The following is a 16,005-nucleotide window of genomic DNA, read 5'->3' on the forward strand; positions in this document are numbered from 1 at the left end:
CAAACAAAAACTTATCATCGACTGATATGAAAGGCTTAAATTGCGATATGTTTGCAGTAGGTCCGCCAGGCCAATTGGCGGCGCTGTAGTGACACAAAAACCACCAAACAGTGCCATGTCTGTTTTATGAGATGAGGGATTAAAAAAGAGAAAAATGGAACTTCAATGTTTTTGTTTAAAAAACCAAAACACATGAAGAGATGAAAGCAGAGTTTTTTAAATGTTCCCACTCTGGATCGCGATTTAAAGATGATAATTTCTGGTCTCCCAAAACGCAGAATCCATGAAGAAGCACAGCATAAATGAAAAAAAAAAACTTAAGTGGATACAAAATTGTCTCCAAATGAACAGAACCCTAGTTTTAAATATTATTTAAAAGTTACTTTTATTTTCATACTGAAAATCCTTGATGATAAAGAATAATTACAGTGATATAATTTGATCATTTATTTCTGTAAAGCCAATAAAAACACACAATTTCGATGTTTCTTATTTTATAAATGTTTTATGTATTCATAATTGTAAATTGTATTTTCAAATTTTTATATATGTTGGAATTTAAACTTTCTTTTATTTCACTGTATTTTTTTAACTTTATTCATAAATTTTAATTTTTATTTAAGTGTCTTTTGTAATGTCTGTTTTTAATTTATTTGTCATTTTAATGTTATTTTATTTTTAATTTATGATTTTTATTCCTCGATTTTAGCATAGAATCGTGATTCTGCTGAAAAGTATTCCCATGTAGTTTTTACCTTCCACTAAACCTTCCATTCATATGCCTTCATACAAACACACTGAGTAATGGTCAAGTCAGCAGGATTTCCCATTATTTTGTGTAGCAGCTCTGTTTTTAAAAGTCCTTTTAATTAATATTATAAATTCCTGACTTACTTAAAGATGATCTGATCTGTTGTGGCAGGAAAACAAAATGCTGCAGGAAATGAAGACAACAGGCTGAATGTGCTGAATCGTTGTGCTTCACCTGCTGCATGTCCTGTACAGTCATGGCAGCCGGCTCAGGTTTGCTTACAGTGCAGAGACGCATCTCCGCATGCGGAAAGTCGATTGACTGTTGTGATAAATGGTCGTGGTGTAAGTGCTCCACATGCTGCAGCGACGGATAATCAAGCTGAATGGATGGGGCTTTTGTTTTGGTTCAGTAGCCGAGTTAAATGAAGGGCGCCGCTTCGCTCAGATTCGCCTCCGTTTGCCACGTCAGACAGTCGGGCCTCCAGATGCAGCTCTGAGCGGAGCTGATGGCTTCTCATCGGTTTCACAGTGTGTGTTTCTGTTGGTGAAAGAAGACATGGAGGCTCTGAGCGTCTGTCTGAGGGCTGCATGTCTCCTTTGCTTCCTGTCCAGCTTGAAAACAAATGTGGAGCAGCCATGAAATCTGGGACTGAAACATCAGCTGGAAACTACGGCTACAGATTGTTTCAGTAATCGATTATTCTGACGATTAATCGATTAGTCTGACGATTAATCGGATAAGAAAAACATTCCTTCATGTGTAGCAAAGGATTTATCTCCACCAAAAATACATCTAACTACGACTGCAGCTAATGATTATTTCACTAATCAATTATTTTGACAATTAGTTGATTATTATGATGATTAATTGATTTTTTATTCAATCACGAGCCTTTTTTGTTCAGTTCTAAGAAATAAAAAAATCCAAATAAATCAATGTAATTCTTTGTTTAAACAAGAAAATAAATATCTTATTGACTAATTTTAGATTATTGGGTATTCTGTTGATTAATTGGATTTTTAAAAGTGGGCACATTCTGCAGATTGTTCATGTAAGCCTGTTTCGTAAAATATCAAAAACACATAAAAATGCAAATAAACAATTTAATTCCTTTTCTAAATAAAAAAATAAATATTTTATTTCCTAAAATGAAACGGCACAGTATTCTTTTAGTGAACGTTTAAAAATCTGCAGCAAATGATTCACCTGCATCCAAAATATACTTATGTGAAAATCTCAGCCCTTTTTGCCTGACTTACTATCAATACAATGTGAGGCTGATATTAATAATCGCAGGACGTTTTGTTTTTAATCAGATGAAGCTAAAAATGAAACGGAGAGTTCTGGGTAAAACATGTTTACATTCAAAATTTCATTTTAAATTCAACATTTGTGGTTTAACTCCTGCTGTGAGTTTGTTCTTCTTTCAGCAAATGGTCTTTTGTAGAGTCTGTTTCCTCCCGTTAGCGATTAATCAATTACTAAATTAGTTGATGATTTCAACAATCGATTAATCGTGATTAGTCGTGATTAATCGTTTCTGCCTCACTCCCCGGTCTGTGTCTCTCCTCTTCCTCCCGCCTGCAGAACGACAGCGTGGCGGAAAGCAACGAGGCGGATCCTCCGGAGAGCCTGAACACGCTGCTGACCGACGTCTCTCTGGTGAGCTCTGCTGGAAGCAGCCAGAAAATAAGAGATAAGGCCGACAGGGGAGGGCGAAAGGAGATGGGAAGGTGGTTGAAACGTGGCTGCAGGCTCTGGAAACTGGAGTGGAGTGGGAGCCACGAGAGATTTGGAAGAAGGAAAGTGGGAGTGAGCGACACTTGAAGCCCTTTTTTCCTCCTGAAAGCAGCTCACTGGGGTCTTAAAATCCCATTTCATGACTGAAAACAGATGATTTCCTCACTGCTCAGCTCACGCATCACCATTTTTAATTATTATTTGATTATTTTTGCCACATTTTGTTCACAAACTCGCCTGTTTCTGTGTCCATTTCACTTTTCAGTCTGTGTTTATTCGCTCACATTTGGAAAATGCAGGAAATCAGCAGGATCCGTCCAGGCTGGATGCGTCGTCAAGGCGACCGTAACCGTTACCGACGCTGATGGAGCGGTGTAATACAGCTGTGTGAATACAGAACAGCCAGGCTGTGGGTTATTATGTGTGTTCATCTGCACACCACTGGACAAATTCAGGGTTTATCACAGAAAAACACAAAATATCACCAAGTATTTTACTCCAGTTTCTGGTACAAACATCTCAGAGCGTTTTAAACAAGAGAAAACTGACTTACAAGTAACTTTTCAGCAACTTATAGGAGTAAATTTTGAGTAAATAATTCCATAATATTGATGAAATAATCACTGGCAGCTTATTTAATTTATAACATGTAAAAAATGTTTTGCTATCAGTGAAATAATCTGCCTGTAGAAACATTAAGTTTTTATCAATATTAAGGAATTATTTACTCAAAACAAGCTCCTGTATGTTACAGAAAAGCTACTTGTAAGTCAGTTTTCTCTTGTTTAAAACGACCTGAGATGTTTGTACCAGAAACTGGAGTAAAATACTTGGTGAAATGATGCAGTGAAGGGATTTAAGAAGTAAAGAAATGTTGTTCTGTCCTGGAAAAAGGCCAGGATCCAGTCAGAACGGGTGACTGAACATCTTTATGGTTCTACAGGATTTATTACGTCTTTTAACCGATGTTTAATTTTTAGGCCTCAAAAGATGATAAATTACGACACAACTCCAAAAAAACATGTTGGCCACAAAAGAGCCTCACATTATTCACTGTGAAACGGTTTTCTGGCAATAAGTTAATCTTTTTTAGCATCTGGAAAACAAATTATTTCAGAAACCTCCTGATTACTGAGTCAGAGCTCCAGCATGTTTGGTCAGCTGGTTTTACTGCTGTACAATGGCTGCTGGGAAAACAAGTTTTTTGCCGTTGACTTACCATCCAGAAACCACTTCGTTGGTTGTGCTTCTGCTACTCAAAGATGTACAGCTGCATAATTACGCATCTGCTTGCAGCCATTTTCATGTGCGAGTGTAAACGTTGAGTTGGGAGGTAGCAGCAGATTATTTGGATTTGACGCCCTAAAAAAGCTCAAATCTAATTGTTTAAGAATGTTTTTGTGCAAGAAAATGTAATGAACGTGTTTTGTTTAGGCCATAGATCTATCCCAACTCGTTAGAGGAAGCATAATGGGTCACCTTTGAAAGCAAGTTTGTTTGGACATTTCTGAAGTCGTTATGTTAACAAATTAAACCGTATTTGTGGCAGATAGAACGGCTTTCTGTCAGGTTTTGATCGATGCTTCTTCCTTGCTGATCGGCCTTTCAGCCCAGATTGCGACTCGTTTCACTGTGGATAATGACGTTCTCCTACCTGAAACGTAACACGATTGTTTGGTTTTGCTCTGGTGCTTTGAATAGGCCATCCATCTGCTCTGACCTGTTGAAGGAAACCGGTCAGCTTTAATGATCTGGACCTGAGCTGCGCCCGGCGCCGTGTCAATGTGTTTTTGCGTTTTCTCTGTTGGCGACGGTGATGATGAATGTATCGTCTCGCTTCAGGATGACGTTCAGTCCGCCACAGCAGAGTCGCCCCCCTCCTTCAAGCCTCCGCCCCCTCCGGGGTCTCAGAGGCGCCCGGGGAGGCGGGATGCTCTCTCCAAGTGCCCGTCCTCCGAATCCTCCCAGTCCGGGTTGTACTTCACGGCCCCCAGCTCTTCTTCTGCGCCAAGACGCGACGCCTCCCGGGACTACGCCGCCATCAAGAAGAAAGTGCCCAAAAAGGAGAAAATAACGTCCGCCCAGCTGGCCTCCGTCTCCCAGCACAACATCGGCCCCTTCCCCAGGGTCCAGTCACCCAACAGAGGCCCCAAACCGGCCGCCCCGTCCCCCTCACCCCCACCGCCGCCGCCACTTCCTGCCCCGCCTCCTCCTCCCTCGCTCCCCTCTAAGCCGGTGTCCCTGTCCAAGGCCTCCCTCGGCCTGCCTGCCGCCTCCAAGCAGCAGTTTGTGACAGTGGAGGTCCACAGGCCCAACGCTGAGCCGGACGTCAACGAGGTGCGGCCGCTGCCCCAGGCTAGAGGTAAAGACCGGGACAGAAATGATCCTGAACTGGTTTTACCGTTTTATAGCTGCAGTAGGTAACACTTATAAAATATCATCTGATGAAGCTGTCGATATGAGACAGGTGAGATGAGGAAAATCAAGCAATCTGTTTGGCTGACATAGTTACTAACTTGGTGCTACACTGCCCCCTACGGGTTTGTCTTATTATCTTATATGCAACAGTCAATATGTGGATTTATGTTTACAGCAGTATTGATAATGAATTTAATGAAAGAGTAATTACCTGTGACCTGTAACATGGAGCCGTCCTGCCTCCCATCAGGCGGCGCCCTGTCCCAGCTGTCCGACAGCGGACAGACCCTCAGCGAGGACAGCGGCGTGGACATCGCCGAGTCGGCACACGTCAGTAAAGACGGTAGCCCCCGATCCTCGGGCGCGCGCCCCGCCCGCCACCCCCAGGACGGCGGAGGGGAAAACCCGTCCAAACCGGTGAGATGGCGCTTCGGAACCAGCTGCAGATTAAAAACACGGAGGAGTTTCTGCCGCTGAGATGAATGTCTGGATGGGAGGTTTAGTCTTTCTGAGACTCGGTTTAACTGAGTTTTTACTTAAAAATAAGGGCAAAATTAAGAAAAACACAGATTTGTTTCAGAAAATAATAACTGTGGAAGTCAATTTTTTTTAGAGGTGCACCGATATGAAAATTTGGGCCGATATCCGATATTAATATTGCTATTATGGCTGATAACCGATATTTAATAATATTTTTAAAATTTCACTGCTGTTTCGACACCTTTGGAAAAAACAACCAATCAAAAACAGCTAAAAATCAATATTGGTTGTTCATATCCGCCCAGTTTTATTTATCAGACCGACACCGATATGTTAAAATATAACTAAAATCGGCCGATACCGATATTGATGCCGATATATTGTGCATACCTAGCTATTTTGTCTAAATGAAACAATCAAATTTAATTTCCCTCTGGGATAAATAAGGTATTTTTTAATTGAATCAAACTTTTCCTGGCTGATATCAGCTTCCAATTATGATTAATTTGGATGTTTTATTTTTTTTAAGGAACATAGTTTAAAATTATTTGCGAAAAATTCACCTCTTTGCATTTCTCAAATATTCTGAAGAAAATACGGTTTGGGAAACTGAAACACTTAGCCGTAATGCTAGCTGACGCGTTATTAGCTTGCATTAGCAAGACAGCCAATCCCGGCGCTCCATTCATTTTCCTTGCAGCTGATTGGCCGTCTGCCGACGTGTGTGTGGTTTAAATCGGGAGAAGCTCAATAAATCAACGTGTGTGATGTTTAGTCCTTCTCCTGATCCTGAATTTAACCCTAACTGCAATCTCTTCTCTCCTCCCTCTTGTTTGTTCACACATCGTCTCACTTATTTCATCACTCATTCATCCATTCATTCAGCCATGATCCATCATTTATCCGTTCACTTGCTGTGCTGTAATGTAACCAAACTGAAATCGCTCTCTGCTCCTGGTTGATTGATGTCAGGAATAACAAGTAAGGATGGGAGTGTTTTATTTATTCAAAGTGGCTGATTTCTTTCCCCTCTGGGGATTACTTCTCAAGGAAATTAGGGATTAAATGGACTGTGCGTAATAAAAAGCTTTTATTGTCCCAGAGAGCAACACATTTACCTTTCTCTTCATTAATGTCAGCAGATTGTGGAGGAAAAGAGGGAAACTGGAAATATTTATTTCAGGTTTTACACATAAAGGCTCCTGCTGTGGTCACTGGTGAAAAACTCTTAACATGTTTTTGGGGTTTTCTGTTCGTCCCATAAGAAAATAATTAGATAATGTGATGATTGGTATTTATTTATAATTATCAACAGATAAACAACAGCTTGAGGATATGAAAATGCAAAGATGGACCTCGGGGACACATTTAAATGTGACACGCCCACAGTATTGTCATTTTAAAGCTCACAGCAGTAGTTTACACTGTTAGCTAAAATGTTAGCTATGCTAACCCTGAAGAACGAACCATAAACATTAAGTACAGTATGCTAAAGCGCTATACCAATATGGTAATTAACAAATGCTAATGCTAAAGCACTATACTAACACAGTATTTAGTGGAAGCTTTAGTTTTCACATTCTAATTTAAATGTTCTATAATGTCGTTAGTTATTGTTGTGTACAGCTTTTTCTCTACATTTTATATAGTTTCTGTTTTCATGGAAACTGGACATTCATAAACACCAGAAACAGAAATGGACATGTTCTTTGGTGTTGGCTTTGACTGGACCAGAACATTAAACCCCGCTAACATGCTTTAGATTATTCACTGAACAATTAAATGAGTCATAAAAAATTAGATGAAATGAAATTCCTGATGAATCTTCTGGCCTTTGACACGTTGAATGTATTCATGCATATATTTATAACACTGAGTTTAAGAAATAAAAGGTCTTGGCCTTTTTAGAAGACCTCATTCTTGCTCAAAGAACAAACTGCAAACATTATTTTACTAAACGATGCTCTTAAATGTTTAATAAAATCCTCTCCTCTCTGTTTCCTGCCCCAGCCGGGGCTCCTGGAGCCCACCTCCACGCTAGTGAGGGTGCCAAAGAGTGCCAGCACCCTGGGAATCGCCATCGAGGGCGGAGCCAACACACGCCAGCCGCTGCCGCGCATCGTCACAATCCAGGTGGGTTCAGAGAAACGAGAGGAAAATCCATGAGATTCAACATCCTAAAAGTCTTTCTGAAGAGAAGCTGGAGGCAAATCCTCTCTGGTTGCATTTCACCGAACCTTCTAGATCTGGTTACACCAGAATGTATTGATAAAACCTGATCACAAACTGTTACAATATCAATGAATTCTTAAAATTAAATAATATTATTGAACATCTTTTCAGTCCCTCCAGGATTTCGTGATTCTTTTTATGATTTTTTTCTTTTTGTGATTTTTTTTCTGGTTCTAATTTGGAAATATTTGCACTTTATGACAGTAAATGCAACTTTTTATGTAGATTATAGACTCTAATCTGACATCAGTTAAGGCTGAGGCAGCTGTTCAGTGCAAGTAAGAATGTAAGAATAAGAAAAATGGTTTTTCAATTATTTTGGATTGTTTGACTCAGTGCCTTAAATTTTATTCATAAAAGTCTTAAAAAGTCTTAAATTTAAGGTGGTGGAACCAGCAGAAACACAGAAGTTGAGAATAAACTCAAAATGATACGAGATTAATCCTAGTGACATGAGATTAAAGTCGATGTTTTGAGAACAAAGTCATACAATTTTAAGATTAAAGTTGTAATATTATTACGTTATTCTCGTAATTTTTTAAAATTATTTTCCAAAACTCTGTGTAAAATATGATTTCTTATATGATCCAACAGTTACCAAAATGCAAAAAGTGAAGCTATGCATCTTTGAATGACTGTAGTTTACTGAGATGCTCCTGCGTACAGGAAATATAAAACCTTTCCATCTGTCGGTGCGTCTTTCTACTTTCTGTTTCTGTGAGTCAGCAAATCGTTTTCAGGGAACATAAGACCAGCGATTTTAAAAGGTCTGAGCATTCAGAGCCGTCGCTCAGCCTCCCACTTCACCGAGACGCTGATTGAAATAAAAAAATGAAGAAGTGGGGTTGGGTTGGGGCGGCTGATTGCTAAGGGAAGGGATAAAAGGTTTGGAAATCAGTGCATTCAGAATCAAATAGGCGACTGGAGGACAGGATGTAAAAAAAACGTGAGATTGGAGATAATAAGGTGAGGAAGACCAGGGCTGCTGCTCTGGATGTGGAGGTTGGAGGTCATGGTGCTGTTCGTGCTTCTGGTAGCAGTCAGAAAACAAATCCTCTCTGAAACTTCTTCTGGTCCGCCGCTTCACCCGAAGCAGAAACCAACAGGAACCGGCTGCTGAATAAATGCAAAAATCAGGAAGTACCTAATGAAAGTAATCATTGGTTTAGAAGAACCTTTTATTTATGTGCCTGGCGAGACGAAGCTTCACAAGGCTGAGCTTTTTGGGAATTAAATTTCTTTATCACAAATAACGGAGTAAGCGTTTGAATGAAGCCGTTTTGCAGGCAGCATTCCCCATTACCGCCTCGCCGATAAGAACCTCAGCTTMATTCTCTGTGTCTCTAAATTTAGAGTCATAAACAACTTTTATGCCTCAAAAAGGGAGCAACTGAGTCACTTCACTGGGAGACTAATAATGAAAAACATGCTCCCCATTACAGTGGATAATGGCAGAGGAAGGAACAAGGAGCTCTTTCTCTACCGCTGAGTGGCATTTCCATCTGAAACCAAATGAAAGATTGTGTTATGAAACATTCGGATTTCACAATAAAAGGAACGTTTTTAATTAAAAACACTGTAATTTAGTTATGAAATCCATCTTAAATATATTAGAGCCAAAAATGCAACAATTTACTGATAATTTAAGAAGGTTTTTGAACCCATAATTGCATATTAATTCAGTAAAGAATTAATAGTCTTTACTGAATTCCGCTAGCTAGGAAGTTAGCTATGCTAACCATAATATCTGTGAACAAATCACAGATAATAGTTTCACGAGCACTAAAGCATTTAGCATATGCTAATTCTAAACCACTAATTATGAGCATTGTTTCTACTAATGCTAAAGCACTGTGCTAATGCAGCACTTAGGTAAAGTGCTACACCAACACAGCATTTAGCTAAAGATAATCCCAAAGCGTTTATAATAAACATTAGTTCAGCTAACGCTAAACCACCACACTGAAATTATATTTAGAATATGCTAGTTCTAAAGCACTAATTATCAACATCATTTCTGCTAACACTAAAGCACTATGCAAATACAGTTTTTAGCTAAATGCAAATCATAAACATTAGTTTTTGCTAGCACTAAAGCGCCACACCAATACAGTATTTAGTAGAAGCTAATGCCAAAGCGCTAATCATAAACATTAGTTCTTGCTAATGCTAAACCTCTACACTCACATGGTATGTAGCAGAGTCTAATTCTAAAGCAGTAATTATGAACATTTGTTTTGCTAGCACTAACGTGCTACACCAACACAATATTTAGCAGAAGCTAATGCTAAAGTGCTAATCATAAACATTAGTTCTGCTAGCGCTACAGTCTACTGGAGCTAAAGTGTAGCTGACCTGTGTTTGTTGGCTTAAAATTTTTATTACAGTACTGTTGTTTATTCTGAAATAACACCAGTAATTTGTCACGGCGTGTGTGTGATTGTTTGGCTCTCAAAGTGATGCATATAAAGTCAGTTATACAAGAGGAAGTCTACTTTTATATCCATATTAATTTCTAAACAACAAAAAAGCCATCTAGATCTAAAATTTGCAGCTGCACTTCGAGAAGCGCCTGCAGAGGGCAGCAGAGTTTCACACAGATTTCTGTAATCAAAAACCTGAATCACATAAACAAATAATTTTAAACAAATCTGTGTTTAAAATTACATTTTTAAGCATTTCTGTTCTGCAGAATTACACAATTTGATGTATTGGCACTAAATATTTCTCACTCTAGTTTGTACTCATATTAGGACGTCTGTGTGAAACCGGTTCATACTGGATCTGCTTTTATAGTCTAAAACAAACATCTTCAGATTTTCAAACTCGCTTTGAGTGAAGAAAAAAACCCCGCAATTAAGGTTTTCTTTGTTGTTTAGCTTCCCGTTGGCCTCAGACGATGGCATCAAAGCTTTGCCCAGACAGTTCAGTCCCTCTGCAGCAGTGAGAGGTGATGCAGCAATTCCCTGGCTTCTGTATGTCCAATCGCTCCTGTCCTCAAGGGCTTTCCTCTTAGCTGGACCAAATCCCCACATCTGAGGACGGAGAAAAACTGCTGCAGTTGTACCATGTCTCTGTATTCTCGATATTCAGGAGGATTTGTGTTGCCTTAAAAGGGACCCATTATGCAAAATCCACATTTTGATCGTTTCCATTTGTGTCTCTGCAGCCCAAATTATTAAAAACAAACCCGCCCAGCTTGTTTTTGGAAATAAGTTGGTGTTTTTTGGTGTCTGGAAAATGAGCCATTTCAAAATAGTCACAAATTAGCAGGCACTGCCCGTTACCTAGCAACCCCAGATGAACTCCAGCATGTTTACTGAACATGCTGGAGTTCTAAGCTAGAATCTCATGATTTTGAGCAAAAATGTGACGAATATGTTTTGTATAGGCCATAGTTCTGTCCTAACCTGCTCAGGGAAGAAAATATGTCACTTTTCAAACCGATCTGAGGATGTGGGTTTAATGTAAACAGTTCTGTTGTTGGTTTTGTTCCTCATTTCTTCACATATTAGAAATAAATTCTGTCAATTTAAAATGAAACGGTCATTATCTGAAAGGTTTTTTTCCTCATTTATGAACAAAATATTTTTTTGTTTTTATTGAAACATTTATTTTAATTTCAAGATGTTTTCTTAGGTTCTTTTGATGCAGATTCTGAGGTTTATTTTTAAAAATAAGAAATTAAAATATTAAAGATGCACAAAAACTTTACATTAGGAGTAACCAGAATTAAAAACACACTTCCATTAAAAGCTACTTTAATTTATTACGATAACCCATCTATTTATTCTATAATGAATATTCATTTCACTAATGTGACCTAAAGATGTTTTTCATACGTCTTATTATTGGTTTAATTAACATGTTTATTCATAAGTGCCTCTGAAATTACATTCTTGTAAGAATTTATGTAAGATGAGAATATCATAAGAATGTTGCACCATTAAAACTCCTCAACATCTAATCCATATTTAAATCAGGCATTATGCAAGAATTCAGGAAATAATTGCCAATATTGTAAATTTTACCTACAAGAGAAACTAAGAAGCCCTTTTTATTAATTAAGTAAAAAAAAAAAAGTTGACTAAAGCAATTTGCTTAGATGAATGAAGGCATAAGAACATTTTCAGAGGAAAACTCCTCAGAAGTTGGTAAAATTGTTTAAATTGTTTGATTTTSAAAGATCTGAGTCGTTTGTGATGCAAGTTTAGCGATAAATATCCTCTACCATGTTAAGCCTGCTGGTAATTTGACTCAAAAACGCTTCAGGTGGAACTATTTTTATTATTTAGAAACAAATAGACTTGTGTGAAATTATTGTTTTGATTTTAGCGCATTAAAGAAATATTTTACACTCAGCAGTTATAAATGTCTAATAAATTCCTCACACAGAGCCCTCCAAAGAAAACATTTACCTCTAGTTTTCACTCCACAGTTACACCAGGCTTTGTTTTGGTTGGTATAAATATAAAACCCCGATACGATAAKGAAATAAAACCGAAGGCTGACACGATTAATGGAATTAATCGTGATTAATCGATTATTCAAATAATAGTCAACTAATTTAGTAATCGATTAATCACAAAATGGAGTAATCAGACTTTTAAAAAATGCCATTTGATTAAAGAACAACATAGAGAGTAATAATTCAGCCCAAAAACGATACATTTTCCATTTAAGATAAAAACTTTCTGTAAATATGTTTTACAAAATTTTGCTAAAAAAAATCCAATTTACTCTCCAATTATTAATCCAAAAAATAATCTATTTTTAAGCTGCAGATACGTCTTTTACTACAAATTATGTTAAGTTATTACATTTTAGGCTGTACAATTTATATTTTCTTATTCAAAATAATTAAATTATTTGCTTATTTTCTCATCTTTTAATATATTGGTCATATGGTTAGACTGAAATACTTATCACAATATAAGTGTTTCACATCAGTCGATATCGATAATTATTGAYCATTTTTTTGTTTTAAATGTCTGAAATGCTGCCAGGCTGTTGAGATGTTTCCTGTTTCATCCACTTTTCTCTCCATGTCGTCAGCTTTTTATTTTTAATCAGTTTCGAGGCGCTGAGGGAAAACTTGAAACTGTCGCTGCGCCAGTTACTCAAAACAGCTTGTTGCTAGGTARCCAGAGTTGGGCGGAACTTTTAACTGCTTTTTACCCAATAGGTTGTTGCTAGGCAACCAAAGAGCTGCGAGTTAGTTGATCCCACCAACCTAGCTTAGCTTGAATGTTTAATATTCTATCAGATGTATTATCTATTGATATTGATCACATTTCGTGATATATATTATTGGTTTAAGTGTTTACTTTTTTTTTTTATCAAATTAATTATCAGATTAATCGATGGGGAAGATTTGTGTAAATGTTTCTTTTTTCTTGTTTTGACTTTTTGTCTGTCTGAAATAAATGAATTAAAGTAAATGAATCGTTAGCTGCAGCCCTGAACGTGACCTTGACCTGGYGCCTTGTTGATGTACTTCCTGTGTTTGCGCTGCAGAGGGGCGGCTCGGCCCATAACTGCGGCCAGCTGAAGGTGGGTCAGATCATCCTGGAGGTAAACGGGGTTTCCCTCAGGGGCCGAGAGCACCGGGACGCCGCTCGCCTCATCGCCGAGGCCTTCAAGACCAAAGAGAGGGACTACGTGGACTTCCTGGTGACGGAGTTCAACGTGGCGCTGTAGCTGCTGGCAGGCGACGACGACGATGGTGACGGCCAACCTTCTTCACGACCCGACGGCACAAACCGAAACAGAACCACCGACTGATCTCTGAGCCCTCCTTCTCTTTTCTAATCCAACCTTTAACTTGAAAGGCATTATTTCCTCAACGTGTTACCTCCAGCTGTGAGACCCGATGCGCTGCAGCCAGGATTTGTGAATCTTTACCTTTCTGGAACGGCTCCTCGCTCTGTCTGACGTCTAATTTATTTATTTAACGTTTATTTCTGCTTCTGTCTTGAGAGTGAACTGTACAGCTGAAAACGACGGATGCTTGACTTTACAAGCTCGGGTTTGTACTGTATATAAAAATGGACATATGTAGATACAGATGGATATATGCTCACATTAAAATGCTCCTATATAAATAAAAACATGTGTAACCTTTGAGTTATCTTTAAACCTTTTGTATGAAGAGCTCAGACTTAAAGCGGTACCAGATAAAAGTCAGTAATCTATAAAAATGKGTTATTTAATCATTTTCTTCCAAATTTTGATCAATGGTTCCTTCCTGTACGACATAACGTAGGTTAGYTAGTTTGAAAATGCAACTCAACATGCCACAATCCACAGAAAATYAAGAGCAGATAAAAAAATTAACCAATGCTTACAAGTCTGGAAAGTATGGAAGAAGATTAGAGCCAACAATAAAATAAAATAAATTATGTTATTCTCATAATTCTGACTAATTTCAAAATGCTGACATTTTCTAAGAATTTGGATTTGAATTTCAGAATTCTATTTTCTTAAAATTTGGACACAAATGTCAGAATTCTGAGTTCTTTCTCAGAATTCTGATTTTATCTTCCTKTGTTTCAGACTTCAGAATTTTTTTTGTCACAATTCTGACTTCTCAGAATTCAGACATGATTTTCAGAATTTTGACATTTTTCTCAGAAGACTGACTTTTTCTTAGAATTCTGTTTTTTTTTTCTCAGAAAAACCATCTTAAAATCCAAACTTTTTAAAAAAGTATTTGGAGATGAATTTCTGAATTTGACTTAAAGAATTCTGAATTTTTTCTCAGAATACTGTCTTTTTTAAAAATCAAAATTCTGACTTTTTTCCCTCATAAGTCTGAATTGTTTAAATAGTTCATGCACCATCAGGCAAATCTAGTCTTAAAACTCAAATCTACCAAGTAAATTTGGGAAAGGCTCACTGTGGATAAAATACTGGTTCACAAATTAAGATGTTYGGACAAACAAAGCAGAGTGTCGACATCTAGAATGTGTAACATCCTGGAAGATGAAGACTTCACAGGAGTTTCGTTTCAATATTTGACACAGTAGCTCAATGTAGAAAAACTTAAGCGATGGTTGAAGTGAGGAGGACTGAATGTGAGCGGAAAGAAGGCATTTGGTTGAAAGGTAGGTTTTTTTGCTTTCTGGCTAACTGGTAGCTAGCACTCGCTAGCAATTAAATATGAATTCTGAAAAGCMTGTGAATCGATTGGGGCACCTTGAGCAGGATTAGTGTCACTATATCAGCTCGGTGTCGCATAAAACAGTTCTTCATTTTGAGTGTTTTTGCGGTTGGCAAACAGCTGTTGGTGGGCAGTAACCTAAACCAKCCGATCACAAACAAAACCAGCTGTTCAGACTCAAAACGYAGCTTAACGCTCTTGTTTGTCCGAAGCTAAAATGGCGGCGGTGCTTCTGTTCTAAATGTAGCAATTTGACGTCCTTTTCTGTCGGTGCCACAAGTTCAAAACAACGTATTTATCTTCATTTTACACTAAAGGTACCTATATTATCAACTAAAATCGGAGATGTATACTTTTCCAAGAAAATCTTAACTTCTTTACAATGCAACGTTAGCATGCTACTGATAGCGTTAGCATGCTAACACTAATGTTAACACTAGCAGGTCCGTCAGGTTTGGCTGCTATACTTTATGGGGTAATTTTGCTAATGTATTTTACTGTTATGAAGCATTTTTAGTGGATAACTAATTAGATTTTTAAAAACTGCCAGCTTGAAGAAGAAATTAAAACTATATTTCAGCTTGGTAAAATAAAATACCATCGAAGAAGACATTGACTTTAACCATAGACCATAGACATTAATACGTAGACGCCTCATGGRGCGGGTCGGCCCGTTGCTGCGATACGTAACAGCGTCCGCCATATTGAATGTGGAATATGTGCCAGTAAGCTAATACAAGTAAATGGACCGAACCTTATAAAGTGCCGTTCTACAAAGTATTTTAAGTTAATAGCTGCCATTGACACGTTTTCTCACACACATTAATATATTTGGCAATCAAAGAAATTACTAAAGACAGAGTTTCTAACTGTTGATGTGATTATTTAATTGTTTTGGGGCATTTCTGAATAAAGAGCGCAATGTTTTATTTGATAGAAATGATTCTGATMATTTTTATATTGAAATTGATGAACACACTTTTACAGTGTTTTATTAAAGTATATATTTACATAAATTAATGTACATTTAACATTTCAAGACAAGAAACAAATAATTTTCCTGTATTTAATTTTACATACAAATTATTTTTGTAAATAATTTTCCTTATTCCTGGGGAATAAGGAATAAATCAGTTAACTGCATGACRGGCTGGCCATCATCTATTATGATTTGTCATTATAAGCAAATAATCTGATGAAGGTGGCAAACAAGACTCAA

General features: G+C 37.7%; 2 protein-coding genes across 5 annotated transcripts in view; both read left to right on the plus strand.

The window, feature by feature from the left end:
* Positions 1-13,750, plus strand: part of whrna (whirlin a) — a 135,612-nt gene extending 121,862 nt beyond the window's left edge. For 3 of the 4 annotated variants that reach the window (XM_008424630.1, XM_008424631.1, XM_008424633.1), the window contains 5 exons: positions 2,342-2,416; positions 4,337-4,856; positions 5,163-5,329; positions 7,403-7,525; positions 13,142-13,750. In XM_008424630.1, coding sequence (XP_008422852.1) covers positions 2,342-2,416; positions 4,337-4,856; positions 5,163-5,329; positions 7,403-7,525; positions 13,142-13,324 — 1,068 coding nt within the window. In that variant the 3' untranslated portion in view covers positions 13,325-13,750. The remainder of the gene's footprint in view (positions 1-2,341; positions 2,417-4,336; positions 4,857-5,162; positions 5,330-7,402; positions 7,526-13,141) is intronic. The other variant, XM_008424634.1, reaches the window with a different exon arrangement.
* Positions 13,751-14,545: 795 nt separating this feature from the next.
* akna (AT-hook transcription factor) overlaps positions 14,546-16,005 on the plus strand; it is a 30,815-nt gene continuing 29,355 nt past the window's right edge. The window contains exon 1 of the mRNA XM_008424637.2: positions 14,546-14,730. The gene's annotated coding sequence lies outside the window, so the exon portion shown is untranslated. The remainder of the gene's footprint in view (positions 14,731-16,005) is intronic.

This window comes from Poecilia reticulata, linkage group LG12 (assembly GCF_000633615.1).
Source record: "Poecilia reticulata strain Guanapo linkage group LG12, Guppy_female_1.0+MT, whole genome shotgun sequence".
Classification (NCBI taxonomy): domain Eukaryota; kingdom Metazoa; phylum Chordata; class Actinopteri; order Cyprinodontiformes; family Poeciliidae; genus Poecilia; species Poecilia reticulata.